This window comes from Panulirus ornatus, chromosome 24, assembly GCF_036320965.1.
Source record: "Panulirus ornatus isolate Po-2019 chromosome 24, ASM3632096v1, whole genome shotgun sequence".
Classification (NCBI taxonomy): Eukaryota; Metazoa; Arthropoda; class Malacostraca; order Decapoda; family Palinuridae; genus Panulirus; species Panulirus ornatus.
Genome location: NC_092247.1, coordinates 10,038,157 through 10,057,818, shown reverse-complemented (window position 1 = coordinate 10,057,818; position 19,662 = coordinate 10,038,157). Strand labels below are relative to the sequence as shown.

The following is a 19,662-nucleotide window of genomic DNA, read 5'->3' as shown; positions in this document are numbered from 1 at the left end:
CACTTTTCTCATTAACAGGTAAATAAGCACCAACAATCGCCCACCTACTGTGGTCAACTTTCATCCTCACACTCATCTTCTAAACTCACATTCTCATAACTTTTAAAACAATACCACAATTCCTTTTTAATCAGAAGTGCCACCTCTTCCCTCGCTCTTGCCGCATGCTAACCCCAGACTTTACCTCCCAAAGATTTCCGAACCAATGAACTCCTTTCCTAACAGTTTTCTTTCATTCAGAACCAGAACGTTCAGATGCGCTTCATCAATCATAGCATCTCTATTTCCCTTCCTTTCATCCTGATGACAACCACGGACATTTAGACCTCCCTCTCCCAGCCTGATCCTAGAGGACAGATCTTCATTAGGCTTCAGCTGTTCCTGGTTTTAAAAGGTGATGATTACAGACAGGAACACAGTGTATACAACGGTACACAGATTTCTTTCCTCAGTTGGATACAGACTCCTCCCCCCCCCCTGCTTGTTATCGAGTCACCTAAAGTCCACCGTGAGCAACATTGCAAGGCCGTCCTTGACCGCTGTTGCATGTTTGGTGGTTACGTGATCAACGCTCATTTGACTAACGTCAAATTTGAAAAAAAAAGAGTCACTCACTAGAATCTGCGTATGTCAGTGGAATATACGAAATTAGATGCAAAAGTTACCTCTCTAACGTTTTAATTGCTATTAGCAAATTACCTTCCTTAACTAAGTGGCTGATAATAACCCGCGCATGTATGCCATAAATCACTGTTTGGAGGTTACACCTGTAATTAGCCCCATTATGACTGCGTCATGCAAGAAAGTAATCATATTACACTGCTGTGGCACTCCTGTACTGCACCAGCTGAGAAAAGTCAAAACCATACATAACCTCTTCCTTTCTCTTTTTCTCGCCACACACATACACAGACATCATCATCAGACAGGAGCATCATCATCAGTGAAGTGCCACTAAACATTCGACTATGCTCATTTGTTTTCCTGAACTTGATCACTGGTCTCTCCATAAATACGTCTATGTGCTAGATTCGTCGACGATCATGTTTTTGTGTGTCACTAGAGCTGTTATCAGCTGGAATGAAGAAAATGTTACTTTAGGAAGTGACATTTTTCTGGGAGCTGGAACGCTCCTGAAACTACGAACTTAGAGGACACTGACGTAAAGATGCGTCATGTGTTTGGTAAGGCAGTCTTAGTCAACCTTGGCAACCGCCGACACCTGTTGCCCTCCACGACACACTTAGTCCACTGCCGCAACACTCGCCAGGCAGAGTGAGGCAGGAGCCACAACACAGCCACAAAAAGCCGACAATATGTAACATCGCTCGTGAAGGAGGTAACTGTAGCAACTTGTTTCTGTCTGTAAGTTCATGTTTAACTAAGCTGTATTGTCTTCACTGGGGTCACACTTCACAACGACCTTATAAAAAATTCTGAATTTACATGAAACTGGTTCTTGTACAAGATGTCCCTCACTGGCTCAGTTTCTGGAGGAAGGAACCCTTGAGGTACCATTATGTATTGATATCTTGAATGGCTCAGGTTTTTGTCAGGTTTATATTGAAATAAAATCGTAATTCAATTTTTCTTAGGAACACATTAAATTACATTTGAAACAACCTTATTAGTGGTTACAGGGAAATGGTCTATCAACAAACACGTCAGAATATGATTAACCAATCTTGAAGCAAATCCACTGGGGGTTAAAGTCGTCTGAAGCTCTTCACTTCTCCAGCTCCAAGTTCACCGGCCTGTAATCACCCTGCTGAGGTCAAACCAATTATTCCTGAGCCTAACTACCGGCTCCAGACCCCGCCCCCGTCCTCCCCCGCCGCTCCTCCTCCACCTGCCAGCGAGCCTCCTCTCTCAGCTCCCCACTAAGAACTTACACAATATACGAAAGTCATATCATCATCTCCGACACTCTATACGCATCGTGTCAACATCTAGGGTCTAAGAGTTTTATAAAAATACTTAATTTTTAAGGTGTTTGTTGTTTACTTACACGCCCTTTATCTATCATCATACTGATTCCTGTTTTCATTTTGTTTTCTTTACTTCCGTTGTGACTTGGGTAGCTTGCTATCATAATTTATTCCAATCAGATAGTTCATTCCTAAACGAGACGTCCTTAGCTCCTGCAGTCTGTATCTCTCCTCTTCGTGTTAGTCTTCAATTTTTTTCCTTTATTTCTCCTGTGTTCTAAACAATGCTACATTACATCCCTTTTGTTCGGTCTTCATTCTATTTCTTTTCTTCCGGGCAGCTTTACAGCACATGTTCTTTCCTCCATTGTTTACAATACTTTATTCATCATCTTACTTGAAGCAAATCTCACCAAACGTTTTTTCGTCCTCGCGCTGGTCTGGCTGATCTGATGGAAGGTATAATTTTCTCTTCCACTTCTCTTGTGGAAAACTGCGGTCTGTCTCTCTTGAAATATCTGGGGCATTGTCTTCTCTTGTCTTGGTGGCAATTAAGATCTTTCCCCTGTTGATACATGGGTCCCTCTTTACTCTTGTCTCGATGGTTCCCATTCTCTCTTGGCGTAGTGGCAGCGAGGGGCTTTATTCCTCTGGTCTGGTAGAAGTGAGGATAAGCTTTCCTCTGGTCCTGGTGAAAGTTTGGGTCATGTAACAGTTTGCGGGCGTGATGAAGTGTCTTCATCCTTACTGGCATCCTTTGCCTAATATTTGATGAGTCACTGTAACTACTTGACCAGGCGGTTTCTGGGGTCTTCTTCTATGTTGTAGTTGTAATCTACAAGCAACCGAGGACTTATTTCCTGGTCTGATGACGTCAGCTTAGACTCCATTTCTTCTCCTAACGGCAGGAAGAGCCCCGGTTTACCGTTGTCTTTGTGGTAGCCAGAGGCATGTGTTCTAATTAGATGGACAGAGGTAAGACCTTGTATCCTCTTTCTCTCTGTTGGCAACATTGGCCTTCTTATTCTAATGATGGATGCGTCTACTTACCTGCCACAGCTGGATCCCTGCTTCCTCTGTTCTGGCTCTATATGAAGGTTGTTGAACTGTCATAGCCACAGATGAGTTACTGATAATAACTCGTACCCTAGCGACAGTTAGGATTGCGCTCCTTGATCACATGATAGATGGATCCGATCCATCTCTTGTTCCTGTACATCTTGGGTCCTTGATTTCTTTTGTCCTGGTAGTAGCTCGATTCCTGTCTCCTGAAGTCACCCATGTCCACCTACAGACCTCTCCTGCCATCCTTTGTTATTTTTCTTCTCTGGTGTATAATATTCATTAGCTCTTCGACTGGCTTGTTCCCGTGTCCTCTCTACCCCACAGTGCAAGTCCTCTCCCCGTCCTTCCTTGCGTGTTCTCGGCTGACTCCTGCGTGACCTTTCCCATTTGCCTCCCCTTGTGTGTGTCCTGCGCTGCCCCTTGCGTGGTCGCGTGCCGGCAGGGTCTTCAGCAGGCCGCCCTCGGTGGATCAGGGGCGCCCTTCCTCGCCGTCAGTGCACGAAAACACGACAGGGAAATCTCTTGTGTTTATTCCTGGGCTTTAAAATTGCCCAATGTCACGTAGACTTATGCTGAATTGCCATTAACTGATGTTTTTCTTCTGATTAAACATGGTTTCTGTTAAGCCATTGGTTGGGTACAAAGGTTATAGTAGCGCCACTATCACTCTGCCAAGGACAGGGTATAACCTCCACACCGGGGCTCAATACCTTCCTCAATGGCCGGCCTCACCTTCGACCTTCCGTTTTAATTCTTACCTCCTGACCGAACACCGCACATCAGCTGAGCGGAAAATGAATGACCCTAATTTTTGGGAGGTAAATTATGAGAAAAAGGCCGCAATTAGGCTCCCCAGATGTCGGCCGTTTTGATGGCGAACCTCATCGTTTGGTTCCTCTTTTATTCACTGTTATTAAAGGCGCATCAGTTTAATGTTGCGGCTCTAATCGTGCACCAGAGAGACAACCCCGTGTGTTTGTGTCTCTTGAGAGCTACCGAGCAGCCTGGGTATTCTGAGCTTTCATATAAAGCCAAAAAGATTTCCAAACCTACAGAAGATCGTCCATTAGTTAGTCTCAGGAAGAACAATTCTACAAATGCATAAATGAATCGGTTCAATTACAGTTATCTTTCATCTAAAAGTCCCTTAGATAGGCCGTTCTCTGTGTCTTGACAGCTGGCTCAAAAATTATCTCAAAATAGTTCGTCTGTTAAATCTGTGGTCATGAACTGATTCAAAACTAAACCGCCGTGCGTGCGTCTATTACGCTTGATCATTCGGAGGACGTAAACAGATGACAGTAATTGACTGAAACTCTGAAGTCGAGTAGGAAAACAGAATAACCAACAGATGGACTGAGTTGTTTCTGGCCACATTAAGACATTTTAAGTTACTGATATCAGACATTTCTCTAAGATTTCTACACACTCAAGAATGGCCACTTTGTGACGTATGTTGCTCATAGTAATGAGTGCCGAGAGTAGGGACTAGCTACGTAGTGGCCCAGGATAGAAGGATTTGAAACCATTTCGTCTTTTGAGTAAAATCATAGTCTTCAAGTTAGGCGATGAATTCTACAAAGTTTGCATTGAAGATGTGTCGCATATTGCTTCTGGCAACTGCATCATCTTGCATCCTTTCGGTAAGTTGAGCATGATGTGGAGTTCCATGTTAAGTTTAATGATCTAAGAGAGACTGAATTATCTGACTCGAAAGATTCACTTTAGCCAGATCAAAATTTGATGTAATCGTATTAAATATGTATCTAAATATATGGTGAATGAAAATAAGAAGAATGCAAGTATTACGGCTCACATGATTAGTGCTTAAAAATCTTTACTTTCACAAGAAATGTGTATATTTCTATATTCTACATTCATATTTATGACTTCCTCTGGATCACTATACTTCCAACCCCCCTCTAACATATTCCTTCCAGTCTTCAACTCCAGAATCTGTCCTTTCAGTCAACATTTCCAAAAGCCCGTCCTACACTTCTCTCCCTAGGTCTTCAAACCCCAACTCTCGTCCTCCCAGTCAACAGTCCAGAAAGAGATAATCACAGCTTTACCTGCACTCACCCAAACCTGGAGGTGAATATCAAAAGTTCCCAAGGTTGTGTTACCGTTCCCAACATTGCTTTAGACTTATTCTACACCGTCTGTCTTCCCCTGCAACAAAGAACGCCACTGATCCTGTTTTGCGACATATTACCAGTTATCAGCCATACCACACCTACCCAGAACTACTTTAGACAGCAAACATTATTACGTCGCTACAGTCAGGGACATTTATCATCAATGCTTCTGAAACGGTAGTGGTAAACAGTTGTTGCGTCGCCCTGCCAAAGGTGGTGATGGAAGTCGCGCCAGTGACTCCATCCCTTCACGCATGTGCTCGGTCTTATGGCTGACCTACTCAAGGTCACGTCCCCAAGTGAACATAACTGGACCAGACTTCGTAGAAGTTCGCCAGTATATTATCATCAAACAAAATGGCAATGACTTAATGAGAAGCAACGGCGACCCACGTGACGTGGGTGAGGTGTGACACTGTAATTTTATATTGAGAGATCTCCCTCCCCTCGATCTCCCTTTCCCTCCCTCCCTTCGGTCTCCCTCTGGCTTCCCTTCCCATTATCGACCTGTGGTGCCGGTCATTCTGGGAACCCATCCACCTCCGCCTCCCCAGCCAACAGTAAGTCGCTGTGTCCTGGATGCTCTGTTTCTGTCTTTCCTATTACGTTTGACGATCCTGATCCTCATGACCGCAAAATATTTCCATGGAAATACGTAACTGTTCTCACGTTGCACAAGTTCTCTGCTCTTGATCTTCCTTTGTATCATATTATACTTTTCACTTGTGTGAATGAAAGTGGAAGCAACTTCGGTCAATGTAATTTTTTTGCCCCACAAAGTATGTGTAAAGATCATAATCATAGTTCAGACGGTGTGGTAAATTGACCTGTTGTCTCAGGTGACTTAGTAAGGGGCGAGGGTTCAATGCACAGAAGCATTAAAAAGAGGAAACAAAATTCTTGGATTCGTAGGAAGGGCTCTCTACTTTAAGCCTAGAAAAATCATCCTCCTCTTTAAATTCACTGGTGCGTCCCACCTTGAAGACTGTGTTTATTTTGTACGTCCTTCTTGAAATGAGACAAGGATAGAATGGGAAATGTACCACACACATCAGTGTGGCTGTTATCTTCCACTATCACAAACACTCTCGAGAGAACTCCACGGTCTGATGCTGTTTGGATTCCTTTATATTCCTTTATATCATTAATCATTTTCCTGTACTGGTCGATGTATAACTTGCTCTACGTATTATTTCCGTAACGAAAGATGCACAGTGGAATAGTCAGTTGTTCCTGAGGTTACCTCGCTAAGACAGAAGGCGTAAGTAGACATTAAGGTCTCATCTACGAGGTGGGGCCGTAGTGAGTACAGATTAAGACATGAGGTTTTGGAAGGGCTGAATAGTTAACAAGTACTAATGATGAGTAACGCATACGCAACCGTCCTCACCAGTCAAGGACGGCTGACTCGTCTTAAAGCGTGCGTGATTTTGCGACATACCAGCGCTCTTTGTTGCAATTCTCTGGAATCTTTCCAGCAACTCTGAGTGACTCCATATGTAAGCAAACGAAATTATTACAGTGTATTGCACTTTGGATCATATCTACGTCATCTTGCTATACTTGGACCAAACCGTAGATCAAGTGGCGCTAAGAAAATATGGAGGAATTGATTCAATCATTGTTATGATCTGTGAAGTCTGTCTGGTTCAGCCCTCACATTATGTGACAAGTGAAGAGAGAATCTGACGACGATACATCTTTGAACATCGGGAGTCGGTCAGCAGGGAATCGACTGCTCTTGGATTTCATGGTCGTCGATCGATGGTGGTCAGTAGGCCAGAATCCATGACATACATCTCAAATATTCAGAGGGTATTCTCCTGTTGTGTGCATATGGAAGAATGTAGAGCAGGGGGGTGGAGGGCGAGCGCCTAACCCTAACCACATAAGCTAGTACACAGATCGAATTCTGTTCAGATACATCAAAATCTCCATTCACGTGAACTTTGGTTCGTTGCTTTTGTATAGAAACGATGGTGCGGAGGCCGACATGTCGACCTTGTACATCACTGGTGAATCTGGGTCACGTCTCGTTCAGGACACCCTCAGAACTGGTGAATCAAAACTGAGGGATTACTTTTCCACACAAAGGAAGATCTGCATTTGTATTAAGTTAGATCTGAAGTACGGTTGAGCTTCATAACTGAAAAGAGTAATATTCATAACGCACTGATACTTTTGTGAATTAGTAAATCTAGATACCATGGACATGGCAGGTACCTCTGTCATGGTAAGTACCGTCAGTCATGGTAGATACGTACAGTCGTAATGGGATTACTGTCCTCATGGTAGATACGTACCATTCATGGTAGCTGCGGTCGTCACGATGATACTATGGTTATGGTAAGTGTTGTGGCCATGGAAGTCACCGTTGCTGTGGTGGAGGAACAGTTGTCCTGTGTATGGCATGAACCAGACGTATCCTATATGTATGGCATGAACCAGACGTATCCTATATGTATGGTGTATGATACATATATCCTGATCTGTCATTTGACAAATCAAGTCGTACAGGAATAGACTCGATCAACGTCAACCTAATCTCCAATAAGGAAAGGTATGTCGTACGCTACTATGTATAGAAACAAATACTATCTACTGTGTCAAGCGTTTAACAGTTTCGATTTCCACCACCATTATCTACCATCTTGGATCCTGTGTAGTAGTGGAGTTGACATTAGGCTCGGCATTTCAGGAGAACCCGGGTGTCCTCGCGCCTGATGGAGAAGTACGAGAAGCTGAGCAAGATCGGCGAGGGTTCGTACGGCGTCGTCTACAAGTGTCGAAACCGCGAAACGGGAAACTTGGTGGCCATCAAGAAGTTCGTTGAATCCGAGGATGATCCACTCATCAAAAAAATTGCCCTCAGGGAGATACGCATGCTGAAGGTAAGGCCCATCCCTAAGGTACCACTGGGTCAGGTATGGGGGATGGCAAGGTGGCAGTGGATCACTGATTCAAGGCAGATGATTTACTTCGATAGTCAGTCATGGCTGAAGTCCGCGCAGTCTGTCATGGGAAAAGGGTAAACTTGTTTTAAGTTAAGGAACCACTTGTCATAACCGAGGAGCTACTTGTTATAAGCCACTTGTCATAAGCTAGGAGGCCTGGTTTCTTAGTAACAGGACAGATAAAGGAACTACCTGCCATGTAGGTTGTACTACGATTTTCGTACTTGTTAAACCCGCTTATGTGTTGTGCATCAACTGTGCTTAGTTCCTGCAGGTCACCTTAGTCCAGATGGCTGGATGTGTTCTCTGTTGGCTGAAGGGACGGGTTTTGGGAGTCCACTAACGTAGGAAGGACTTGTTAGAATATGTGGAATAGTGCCCAGCCACCATTCCCACACAAGAAGCCACTAAAAAGCTTTAAATTTTTAATCAATCGATACCAAAATTACTCAATAGATTTCTTATTTCTTCTATTTCTTTTTCTATTCTATTAATACAAGTCCTTAATTGTAGAAGCTTAGGTGTTGGCTGAAAATTCCCTGGTAGAATGTAGAGCTCCTGCATCATGTGTCAAGATGCACTTATTGATTTTACTGCATAGCAATTACTGCATACCAATAGACCATTGACCCTGGTAATGTTTATGTACATATTGCAGTAATACTAAATTGCAATCATTAAAAGATGAAAAGAAAATGGTTCAGTAAACAGTCTGATAGTTATGATCAATTTATACCTGGAATACGATGAACATTTGATGTCACTGAAGATAATTTGAAACAAAACAATATGATCCATGAAACTCTAGTTTCCAAACGTGTGTCGTCATTATCAAAGTTTTGGAATCTTTCCAAGCATTTGTTCATTACCGAGTAAGACTCAGCTACCACTGCTCAGGGTATTCTGTAAACTCTTCCATCAAGTCTCTCCATATTACCAAATGAATTTGATCGTATATCAAATTGATTCTTTTGTTCCGTAGAACACAAACGAGGGAAATACTAAGTAAAATAATTTTTTGGTGATTAATGACGTTTCTCGTCTTTCAGCAACTGCATCATCCAAACCTGATAAATCTTATCGAAGTATTCAGACGGAAGAGGAAACTACACCTCGTCTTTGAGTTCTGTGATCGCACCCTTCTGAACGAGCTGGAGAGTAACCCAAAAGGGTCAGTGTCACTGACGTTACAAATACTTATCTTTACTACCTCTTGTACATTCCTCTCTCTCTCTCTCTCTCTCTCTCTCTCTCTCTCTCTCTCTCTCTCTCTCTCTCTCTCTCTGTATCCAGCACCAACACAGTGATCCTATACTTAAATTAGACACGTAATTGGTGTTCATTTCATTATAGCTAAGATACTCGTTGGATTAAAATTTCATACTAACATACTTTTTTTCTCTTAGATTGCCAGATGAGAAAGTGAAAAAGATCATATACCAGCTGGTGCAAGCCATCGGTTACTGCCACAAACATAACTGCATACACAGGGACGTCAAGCCAGAGAATATCTTGCTTACCAAGAGTGGAGTGGTCAAACTCTGCGACTTTGGCTTCGCCAGAATGTTGAGTAAGTATTTTGTTGTGTGTCATAAGGAAGGTGCATGAAAAAGTAATGTATTTCCTCAAGTTGTCTCTCGATAGTTAGTTATTTGTCATGAATGTTCATTCACATATGATACCCTTCCTGCATGTTGCCTATATGTGCGAGTAAAGGAAATATCAATCTTTTAGAGGGAAGTGCTGCTACTACTACTGTTACTACTACTTATTACTACTACTGCTGCTGCTACTGTCACCACTACTCTTACGACCACTACTACTTGTGATCGTAACCTAAGTTTATTTCTTTTCTGTTCAAAGGTCCTGGAGATAACCTGACAGACTACGTGGCCACAAGATGGTACCGCGCCCCAGAGCTTTTGGTTGGGGACACACAGTACGGTACACCAGTGGACGTGTGGGCCATTGGATGTGTTCTCGCAGAGCTGGTCAAAGGCGAGGCTCTGTGGCCGGGCAAGTCTGACGTTGATCAGTTGTACTTGATCAGAAAAACCTTAGGTACTTCCTTTGTTGTTCTCTCTGTATTAATCATGTGAGGTTATATATCTGTTGGGAATTTATGCATCTTTAAATGAACATATACTCTTGTATTAACTCCTTATTTCTGCAAGGTATACGAGACAATTATTGCTAACTGACTGTGACACCGTATTCACTAAACCTATACAATCGGATTTGTCGCAAAGCCAACAGATCGTATTTTCTGGAATGATAAGTTGTTTCTTCTTCTTCTGAGAGATTATAAGGTGAAGACTTAATGGTCATTAACGCAATAACATCAGAATTCAACAACGATCCATGTACCGGAGATCTGGTGTCAAACTCTGAATACAAAATACCTCAGTTATAAACAGTGATATTTTCTCTGCTTCAGGGGATCTGCTGCCGGACCACATGCGGATATTTAAAGACAATGAATTCTTCCGAGGCTTGAATATACCAGAGCCTGATACTGTGGATCCCATCGAGACCAAAATGCCCAAATCATTCTCTCGGGAAGGGATGGACTTCCTCAAGGTAGTTTACCATATGTTGTTGTTGATGGTTGTGATTAGAATGTGGCAAAAATCAGAAAAAATATGTATATTAACACATACATATCACACAGGTTTAGCTCTGTTTGGTGATTGTGACTGAACTAAAGACTGTACCTTTCCATTTAACATTAATCTGATTATGAATATCTACTTCTATATTTATGGGATCCTTATAAACTCTCATGACCTAAAGCCAAATAAACATTGCGTACAAAAAAGACGAACAAAATTCTCAGGTTTATGAAAATGATACTCGAATTCACTTATCAGAATCCTATCCATATATATCTGAACAAATTACTACTTCATTCTTATCTTGATTATTGTGTTCAGTTTTGGTCGCCTCCTCAGCCGGATTGTTAACATGTAAAACGCTTTTAATAAGAATACCTAAAGGTAACACCGTAGAAACGTGACAAATACTTGATTTCAAATCCACGACTGGCACTATTTTCCACTCTGTAAACATAAGCATTTCCCAGGGTGAAGTGTTTGCCTCTACCCTTACGGCACGAAGCTTTGTACCCTGATCTCCTCTGGTCAAGGCCCAGCTGGTTGTACGCTGTCTGTTTTCCCTTATACATGTGTGTGTGTGTGTGTGTGTGTGTGTGTGTGTGTGTGTGTGTGTTTTGAAGTCGTATAAGTCTGGATACGAAACTTTCAGAAAAAGTTATACCGTCTCCCCTTCCAGCTAACTATGTGATCCAGTCTCCCTATTCAACCTAAATTCCTCCTTCTTATGCTCATTTTCATAAAAATATCTTTCAAAAAATTCAAGCCTAATTACACACACAATTACTGTTCTGCCAGTCCTACATATATTACTCTTAGCTAGGTAAGGATTTTTTTTTTTTACCAGGCCGCATTCTATCTCGTTTGTACCTCTTTGTATTTTTGTTGAAAATGAGGAACTTTCATATTAATTTCTCTATATATTTCTTTTCCAAATCTTGTCTCACTAAAGATAGGGAAAGTTTAATTCGTCTTTTGAAAATATTTTACAATCCTGATAAGAACTGAAGTCTATCATGATGTTTTCCTCACAATGCATTAGTGATACTTTGATCTTTTCAGAGATGCATAGATCGTGACCCAGACAGGAGATGGACCTGTGACCAGTTATTGGTACATGACTATTTTAAAGGTTTTTCATATAAGATACCAGAGGAAGACCAACTGGAACACGATAGATTAAAGGTAAATATAAGATAATCGACTTGAAGCATTTAACTGATTTCTCTGATCCATGTTATCAACAGCATCAATGAGGTCTCGTCAACAACATATTTTCCATGACTTTAAGATGTTATAAAGCTACAGTTTCCAAGGTTACAATGATTTGCTTGTAAACAAGTGTCAGTCAAGATATCTGAAGGATTCGTCTTTCAGTTACTGCAGCTTGATGAAGGCTGTGTGTGGGTTTGTGTTCGTTTTTCCATTGGATCTCTGATGACTTTGAAAGAGGAAGACCGTTGGCCACTGACTCTGGTCTATCACCAGTCTTACACCAGTGGATTAAATTATCTAGTATACAAAATAATTGGAAAACTGAACGGAATGATATGGAAACTCGGAGAAAAATCATCCTGAAGTTGGAGGTTAAAGAAAGTGATGGTATCCAACATTTTGATACAACATTTGCATTTGCTCCTCACTTAAAGAATAATGATTACTGTTGTTACATAAACTTTGGTTTAATGTTTTATAATCTTATGTGGAAGTTTTATGTTTTTATTGTTTTAGTAACTATACTTTTTCTTTGTTGGTTCTTTAATTGTTGTGGTAGTTTAATACAAATACAGTGGTTCATATAGTATTGATGTAACAGCTCTCTCTCTCTCTCTCTGTGTTACTGCTGGGGCAACTGTAAAACTTGCGTAAGTTTCGAGCAACCTTTGATATCACTTGCTCTTCTTTGTATGATGCAAACGTTTAACAGGGATGAGAGCAATCTTTAGTTTTATAATGTTATTTAAAGAGAGTAACTCTCCCATATTTTACATAATTTGATCATATATCTAGGACTTATATGAAAATCATTTTCAAATGAACAAAGATGACTAACGTGTTGGTTATGTTGCAGAATCCAAATGTGTCTGGGTCAATGTTGCTGCCACAGTTGGCCAGCACGCCCGTGGGTGGAGGATCTGTATCGACCACTTCCTCCCCTGACATTCGTCATCCCCTGCACCGTGGCTCCCGCAACTTTGATCACCTCCCTACTATCTGACAGAATGGCCTTGGGCTTTACCGGCCTCCAGTCTTACCACCTCACGTAGTACCCTCACCTACTCCACCTCCAGATCATGCCTCGAAGATTACTGCTAATGGCGCAGGTCCTCTGGGTGGCTTAAAGTCAACCATGAGCCCTCCTGCAGGCTCTCGGCAGCCGCCCCCTGTGCTGGACAAGGCTGATCTCTATGCCATCCTCTACCGGAAATACAACTCGTCTTAAACTGTACGTCATGCATTTGTGAGGAAGACTTGTACAAGGTCAGCAAGGCCTATAGACAATTATCCAGTATTGTTTGTCCATAAGCAAAATGCTACCATACATTAGACAAACTGCTTGTTTTTATGGTAATAGTTTGAAGAATATATCAAAAGGATATTCAACATAGCTTCAACACTAGAAACTGCTAAAAATGTACCATTTGCTAACTACCATTAGTTGATAATACGTTCTTATAGATGATTCTGATTATTATCATCATTTCTGTACATATTACCATCCAAGTCTGTGATCTGAGGGCGTTATCGCTTCTCATAGCTTAGGAATTGCCTGTACCTAAACTACTTTCTCTCATTTCATATACTTCGATGCATATATAATTATACATCAAACCGTACTTTTGAAGAGTAACCTACTTATAGTTTTCTATGGCTTTATTTACAGAAATGCTATTAAATAGTTGACACCAAGGGACATTACCTAGCAGTGATGGTAGAGAAATTCTACAAAGTAACAATTAATAGCTCAGTGTATTTAAGTTTCACATGGTGAAAATTAAAGAGAAAGTTTGAAAATGTAGGGCATCATTCTAAAATGTGTAACTCTACCTCTCACCAGTGTGAACATATAGTCTTCAAATAACTGACGATATTTGTTTTTCAAAAGTTGAGATTACTAAAGTTATCATACATGAAGCTTATTATACTGCTTGTATTCCCTTCTACAATTACTAATTGGAAATAGCATGCAAGCTAAGTCTTAGAATGTGTTATCATGGATAATCAAGGTCTGGTTGGAGGTGGGTTTTAAAGGATGACTGTCAAGGTGTTTCAAAGGTCTGCACTCAAAAGTAGACTTTACCATTTACCTTTATTTCATTAGTCGTTCAGATTGCATGACATGTGCTCAAACCCAGGCCCATGAGCTAAGAAGACTTTTTAGTAAGGATGTGTGTGTCATGTCTTGCAATCTGATCTGTAAATACTGAATTCTGCCTGTGAGTCCAGACTTTTCAGACACCATGTATACTTCATGCAGACAAACCTTTCTACTGGGCATCTGTGCTAGCAGGATACATCCATACGATAATCAAAAGTAAGAATGTTCGGGGAGGGAGGCAAGCCGATAAACTAAACGGCGGATATGACATAAATCCAAATCAAAGTGCAAAAATGACAAACGATCGAATGCAAAATTTATTTTTACAAGTGGAATACGTTCATACAATATCATTAATGGCCAAAATGTTAAGTTAGATGATAAACTTTGTATATAATAACAAAAAAATGTCTACCTATAAATGTTATCATTCTGATAGAGAGTGAAAGTAATATAGTAGCTTCACAATGTTTAGTGCTGCAGAAAATATGGGGGCAAAAGGGTTCTCTTGTAAATATCAAATAGTTCTTTAAAGTGATGAATTTACAGGACAGTCTACTTTCTTCCTGGACACAGTCATGATTCGCTGACACATAGATTTTGGACAAATTTGTGCAGTTCATACTTCCATTTCCTTAATGCTATGGCAGTAATACAGCAGAAAAACCGTCATTCTGCATGACATGTATCTACTGTGCTCAGGTCCTGCCTTGGTAATTCCACTGATCAGAATATGCGAAGCATATTCTATGGGGTTAATGCTTATGCTTATTCTTATTTCCAAGCTGTCTCATTATTCTAACATTTTGCCTGTCCTGGACTATATTCAGTTTGCTACCCTTCGTTGTACAACATTTAATTTTTACCTTTTTTGAGATGTGTTTGTGATACAATACTGGGCGTCAAGTGCTACTCTGTCTTTGATAGGGATCTCGTATCTACCGTCACTCCATCTCTATGTCCGCAAGGAAATTTTACATTTCGTTTATTGATCTACTCACATTCTCATTTTATCTGTGAATGCATCTATCTGTCTACTTATACATCTATTCATATATACATAAACATACATAAATGTATGTGTGATTATGTATATTCATTGATCATTCGTTTTTCTCCACGCTTCCCTCCGCCTAAGAGAAAAAAAAAACTTTTTACCGATTTTCATTATTTTTCATTTTCTTTCCATTTATTCAGCATCTTAACCCTGGCGTTTGACTTTACCCTTGTGGGTAAGTTGAAAGGCAATTGTTGTCGAACGTGTATTAGAAGGGTTTGTCAAGGGTGAAGTGAATTCAGGTTTATCAAGGGTGTATTGAAGATGTCTTTGGTGGTGTAGTGAAGATGTCTTTGTGGTGTAGTAAACGTATCTTCAGCGGTGTAGTGAAGACGCCTTTGGTGGTGTCTCCCTCTGTAGTGAATATAGTGGTGGATGAGAGTACAGGGGGAAACATACTTTTACTTGTGAATTTTGCGTAATTAGATATTTCTTCCTTTTATTTTCCTGTAATCAGCACCTTAACCTAGGCATTCAAGGATGGTGTTGAGGGTGTAGCAATGTGTTTGCTGAGGGTAAAATGAACTTAGGTTTATTGAAGGGTGTAATGAAGATGCACCCAAATCCTGGTCATTGAACTGGCACTTACTTGTCAAGGTCAAAGGCAGCAGTGTCGTGGTGTAATGAAGGTACGTCTGTTGAGGATGACGTGCAAGTGTGGTTGTCGAGGGTGAAGTGATCTTAGGTTTATTCAGGTTCTAGTTAAGGTGTCTTCATTTACTTGCTAATGCTAATACCTCTAGTTATCTATGATTCTATGCCTGAATTATATATTTGGTTTTCCTAATAAGATATAACTGGACGATAAAAAGATTACCAATTCAATTTAGAATATCTTTACTTGAGTATGGAGCTAATATTCTTGAATAGATTTAATTTCTTTTTCCGCATAGATGTTGAAGTTCCGCACATGCAGAGTTGTCAAGCATTTGGTGGTCTATTGACCAAACCCTTTACTTCGTGCTGATAGACCACTAGCAGTGATCAAAACAATTGTTGAAGGGTTGTGCTTGCTTTATCTGTTCTGATGTAAAGCAGGTGCCACTTGCTTGCAATGGGAACTGAATTTGTGTAAAAAGGTTGTCAGAGTAAGCTAGCAAGCAAGATATACGGGTTCAAAAATGTGGAGAATTAACTAAAGAGAAGAATATGTGAAAACATGAGAGTAAAATGAGAATCAGTGAATTATCATTGATTCTTATTTTCACATACAATTGGGTTATAAGAATCCATGATCGAATACGTTGTATAACTCTGTAGTGTGAATGTATTCAAAATACGAAAGTATGAGTAAGAAAGTACATTCCTCCCACGGTGATAGTTCCGTGGATGATGGTCAGTCACTCAAATATCTTTTTTCTAAAAATGTGTCAAGCAGGATTTGCTGGTGGCACAGCAAACGAGCAGCTGAGATGATACAGCTGATGTTAAGTCTTTCCATGACGTATATGTAAGAAATGGTCAGGTGTTCTTACAAAGGTTGTAGCTTGTCGACCTGAAGAAGCGTGCACAGTGATCTGTCAGTATGTGTAAAAAAAATTCCGTGTTTGGTACAGGGTTTTGTGCAAATGAAATTCGCAGACATTTAAGCTCATCTTTGTCTCACCTAATTTTTCTAAGCAAAGCTTCTTCATAGGAAACCATGCTACTTTCTGCCTTTCATCTCAAAGCTTTACTTTTCAGTTGACATGTTTTTATACTTTAGTACCTCAAGTATAAGCTAACATGCTGTCGATTTTGATGATTTCACAGAGTACGATAGGTTTCAATCCTTTGCCATTCGTTTCCTTTATTCCATCATAATTTCAGAAGTGGCACAGTGGTACTAGGTACCACACATCTAAGCTATCTGTGGAGTGACCTGCTTTCCATATTTCAACATACGGTCTTTCTTTTAGAGCTTCTGCTGCTTAACTTTTATGCTTCATGTTCAGTTGTAAATATCCTCTGTAGATTTTCAGTAGAAAATCTCCAATAGGATTTTGCATATAAACAAATCAGTGATGATCTGTAATTTGTCATACTTTTTATTAGGTATACTGTACTAGATGCCATCAAGTGGCTCAAAGTAGGAATCTGGAGTATTTTCGTTTCTGGTTTGTTTATTTGCAGAACTAAATTCCTCTGGTTACACCATGCATTTCAATCACTCGGAAGATCGTGCAATAATGCAACTTCCACTTACGCCACAATCTTCCATATATACTCACTGAACTTCATCCTAAGATATTCCATTTAATATTTTTCTTACTTTGGGTCAATTTCTGTTTTGTTTTGAATTCAACTCATCCACACATGCTTTTTTTTTTTTTTTTTGCAGAATTTCACATATATTGTGCATACTAATTGTTCTTTGGTTTTTGCTACTTGAAATTGTAAGTTTTATAAAGTCTTTACGTGTCATCATCAGGCACAGTTCTGCTTGAAACCAGAATATGCTTTTTTTTTCATGATGCACACCACACGTTAGTTATATGGCTATTGTGATTTCAAGATATTTTCCTTCAGTCCCATGACTTAATGATACGATCCTCTACTTACACTTGACTGACTTAGATTTTCTAATTAGATGACTGTGCAATTAGGTGACTGTGCTGAAGTTGTGAAAGGTTATATCCTTTTGAAATGGATGGTTCTGTAAGCGATTCCAGACTTACAAGATATCTTTTGCTGAAGGTCTGGGATCTATTTATTTTGCCGTTGCACGTTTTGCCAGTTGAGGTTTAAGAAAGTCATTCAAGATTTTTCACCGTCCAGGTTTTCCCAGAACAATACCAGTATCCATGGAATGTATATGTTTCAGTGTTGCAAACTTTGCTTGTTTTCTGCGTTTTATCAAATTGAATTTAGTATTAGTGATTCTCATGAAGAACTGAGACTAGTAGACCGTGGATGATAACTGCTCTATTCAGTAATCAGTTTGGCTTGTGGACAAATCTGACATCCTTTAAAACTTTCGTGTTTCTAGCAAAGTTGTAGACAGAGTAAACTCTCTCTTCAAGGTCGTCTTGTTGTTCGCTGATGAAATACTGTACAGGATATTAAGAAATATATACTGTAATTATCTTTGCAATCTGATTATAATTAACTGATTTACCAGTTGGTGTGGTGACCAGTTGTGTCAATGTCTTCAAGTACTCGTCTCTTGATTATGACTTCTCTAGAGAATTTACACTAAATTGTGCTTGGAAGCCGGTCGAGTGGATGGTGTGAAAAGCAAGTAGAAATTTGTAAAATCATTTAAGGCATCGATAAAAGGAGGAAAAAATTATTTCCAACTTGTCCACCTGAAATAAGCTCTACCGAATTATATTTGAGAGTAGATAAAGTTGAATGATACTGACACTCAGGTGGCAATGTAACTAACGCCACTGAACAATCAACAGTGGTTGAAACAAATATTAGCTTCGCTTGATAACGGAAGTTAGTCCAGATGGTTTGTTTACTGTTCAGTGGTTTACAACCATACGGTTCAGTGGTTTACAGCCATACGTTTCAATGGTTTACAGCCATACGGTTCAGTGCTTTGATGACTAGTAATGAAATGGGATGTTCCAAGTGTGGGATCATCATGGCTTGACAGTCATGTGTGAAGAACAAATCTTACCTGTTACTCTAGTTCTGTAAAATTTCATGTATCTGTGTGTGTGTGTGTGTGTGTGTGTGTGTGTGTGTATGTGTGTGTGTGTGTGTATGTGTGTAGTAACAGTACGTAAAACAGTTATATACTAGAGTTGTAAGCAGCATAATAATTCCAATCTGTAGTGTATGAAGTAAATATACAATATTATTGGCTTTTCTCTTGCCACCTATTCTCTTATATGGATTTTGATACAGGTTTAGAATGTGTTCCCAGAAGACCACTTAATATTCTCGATACATTACAGTGCTGTACTCTGAAGTGGTGCAAGGGATCGACTCGTGACTCTAATTTCTGTTCTGAAGTATGTGGAACGAACACCGATTTATTGATACTGTCATTCATATATATATATATATATATATATATATATATATATATATATATATATATATATATATATATATATATATATTTATTATTTAATTTATTTATTTTGCCTTGTCGCTGTCTCCCGCGTTAGCGAGGTAGCGCAAGGAAACAGACGAAAGATTGGCCCAACCCACCCACATACACATGTATATACATACACGTCCACACACGCAAATATACATACCTATACATCTCAATGTACACATATATATACACACACAGACATATACATATATACACATGTACATAATTCATACTGTCTGCCGTTATTCATTCCCATCGCCACCCCGCCACACATGGAATAACAACCCCCTCCCCCCACATGTGTGCGAGGTAGCGCTAGGAAAAGAGACCAAAGGCCCCATTCGTTTACACTCAGTCTCTAGCTGTCATGTAATAATATATACGTATATATATTATCAATATTTTTTTGTTCCCTGCGACGCGTAGAATTACTGTGGGTACAAAGAAGGTGAATTTCTTGGGTCGATCACGTGCTTTTATTAACCCAGAATGAAGAGCTAATAAATAACAAGTTAATGACTGACTGACTGACTGTCTGGTGCTTACGGGTGAG

General features: G+C 40.0%; 2 protein-coding genes across 5 annotated transcripts in view; one reads left to right on the top strand and one right to left on the bottom strand.

Annotated features, from left to right (window-relative positions):
- LOC139757094 (cyclin-dependent kinase-like 4) overlaps positions 1-18,863 on the top strand; it is a 59,964-nt gene extending 41,101 nt beyond the window's left edge. For all 4 annotated transcript variants that reach the window (XM_071677185.1, XM_071677182.1, XM_071677184.1 and 1 more), the window contains exons 2-8: positions 7,830-8,022; positions 9,135-9,256; positions 9,492-9,655; positions 9,949-10,146; positions 10,523-10,665; positions 11,760-11,882; positions 12,769-18,863. In XM_071677185.1, coding sequence (XP_071533286.1) covers positions 7,855-8,022; positions 9,135-9,256; positions 9,492-9,655; positions 9,949-10,146; positions 10,523-10,665; positions 11,760-11,882; positions 12,769-12,915 — 1,065 coding nt within the window. In that variant the 5' untranslated portion in view covers positions 7,830-7,854 and the 3' untranslated portion in view covers positions 12,916-18,863. The remainder of the gene's footprint in view (positions 1-7,829; positions 8,023-9,134; positions 9,257-9,491; positions 9,656-9,948; positions 10,147-10,522; positions 10,666-11,759; positions 11,883-12,768) is intronic.
- LOC139757098 (dynein regulatory complex subunit 4-like) overlaps positions 1-19,662 on the bottom strand; it is a 118,293-nt gene that overhangs the window by 79,940 nt on the left and 18,691 nt on the right. The gene's annotated exons all lie outside the window — the stretch shown is intronic.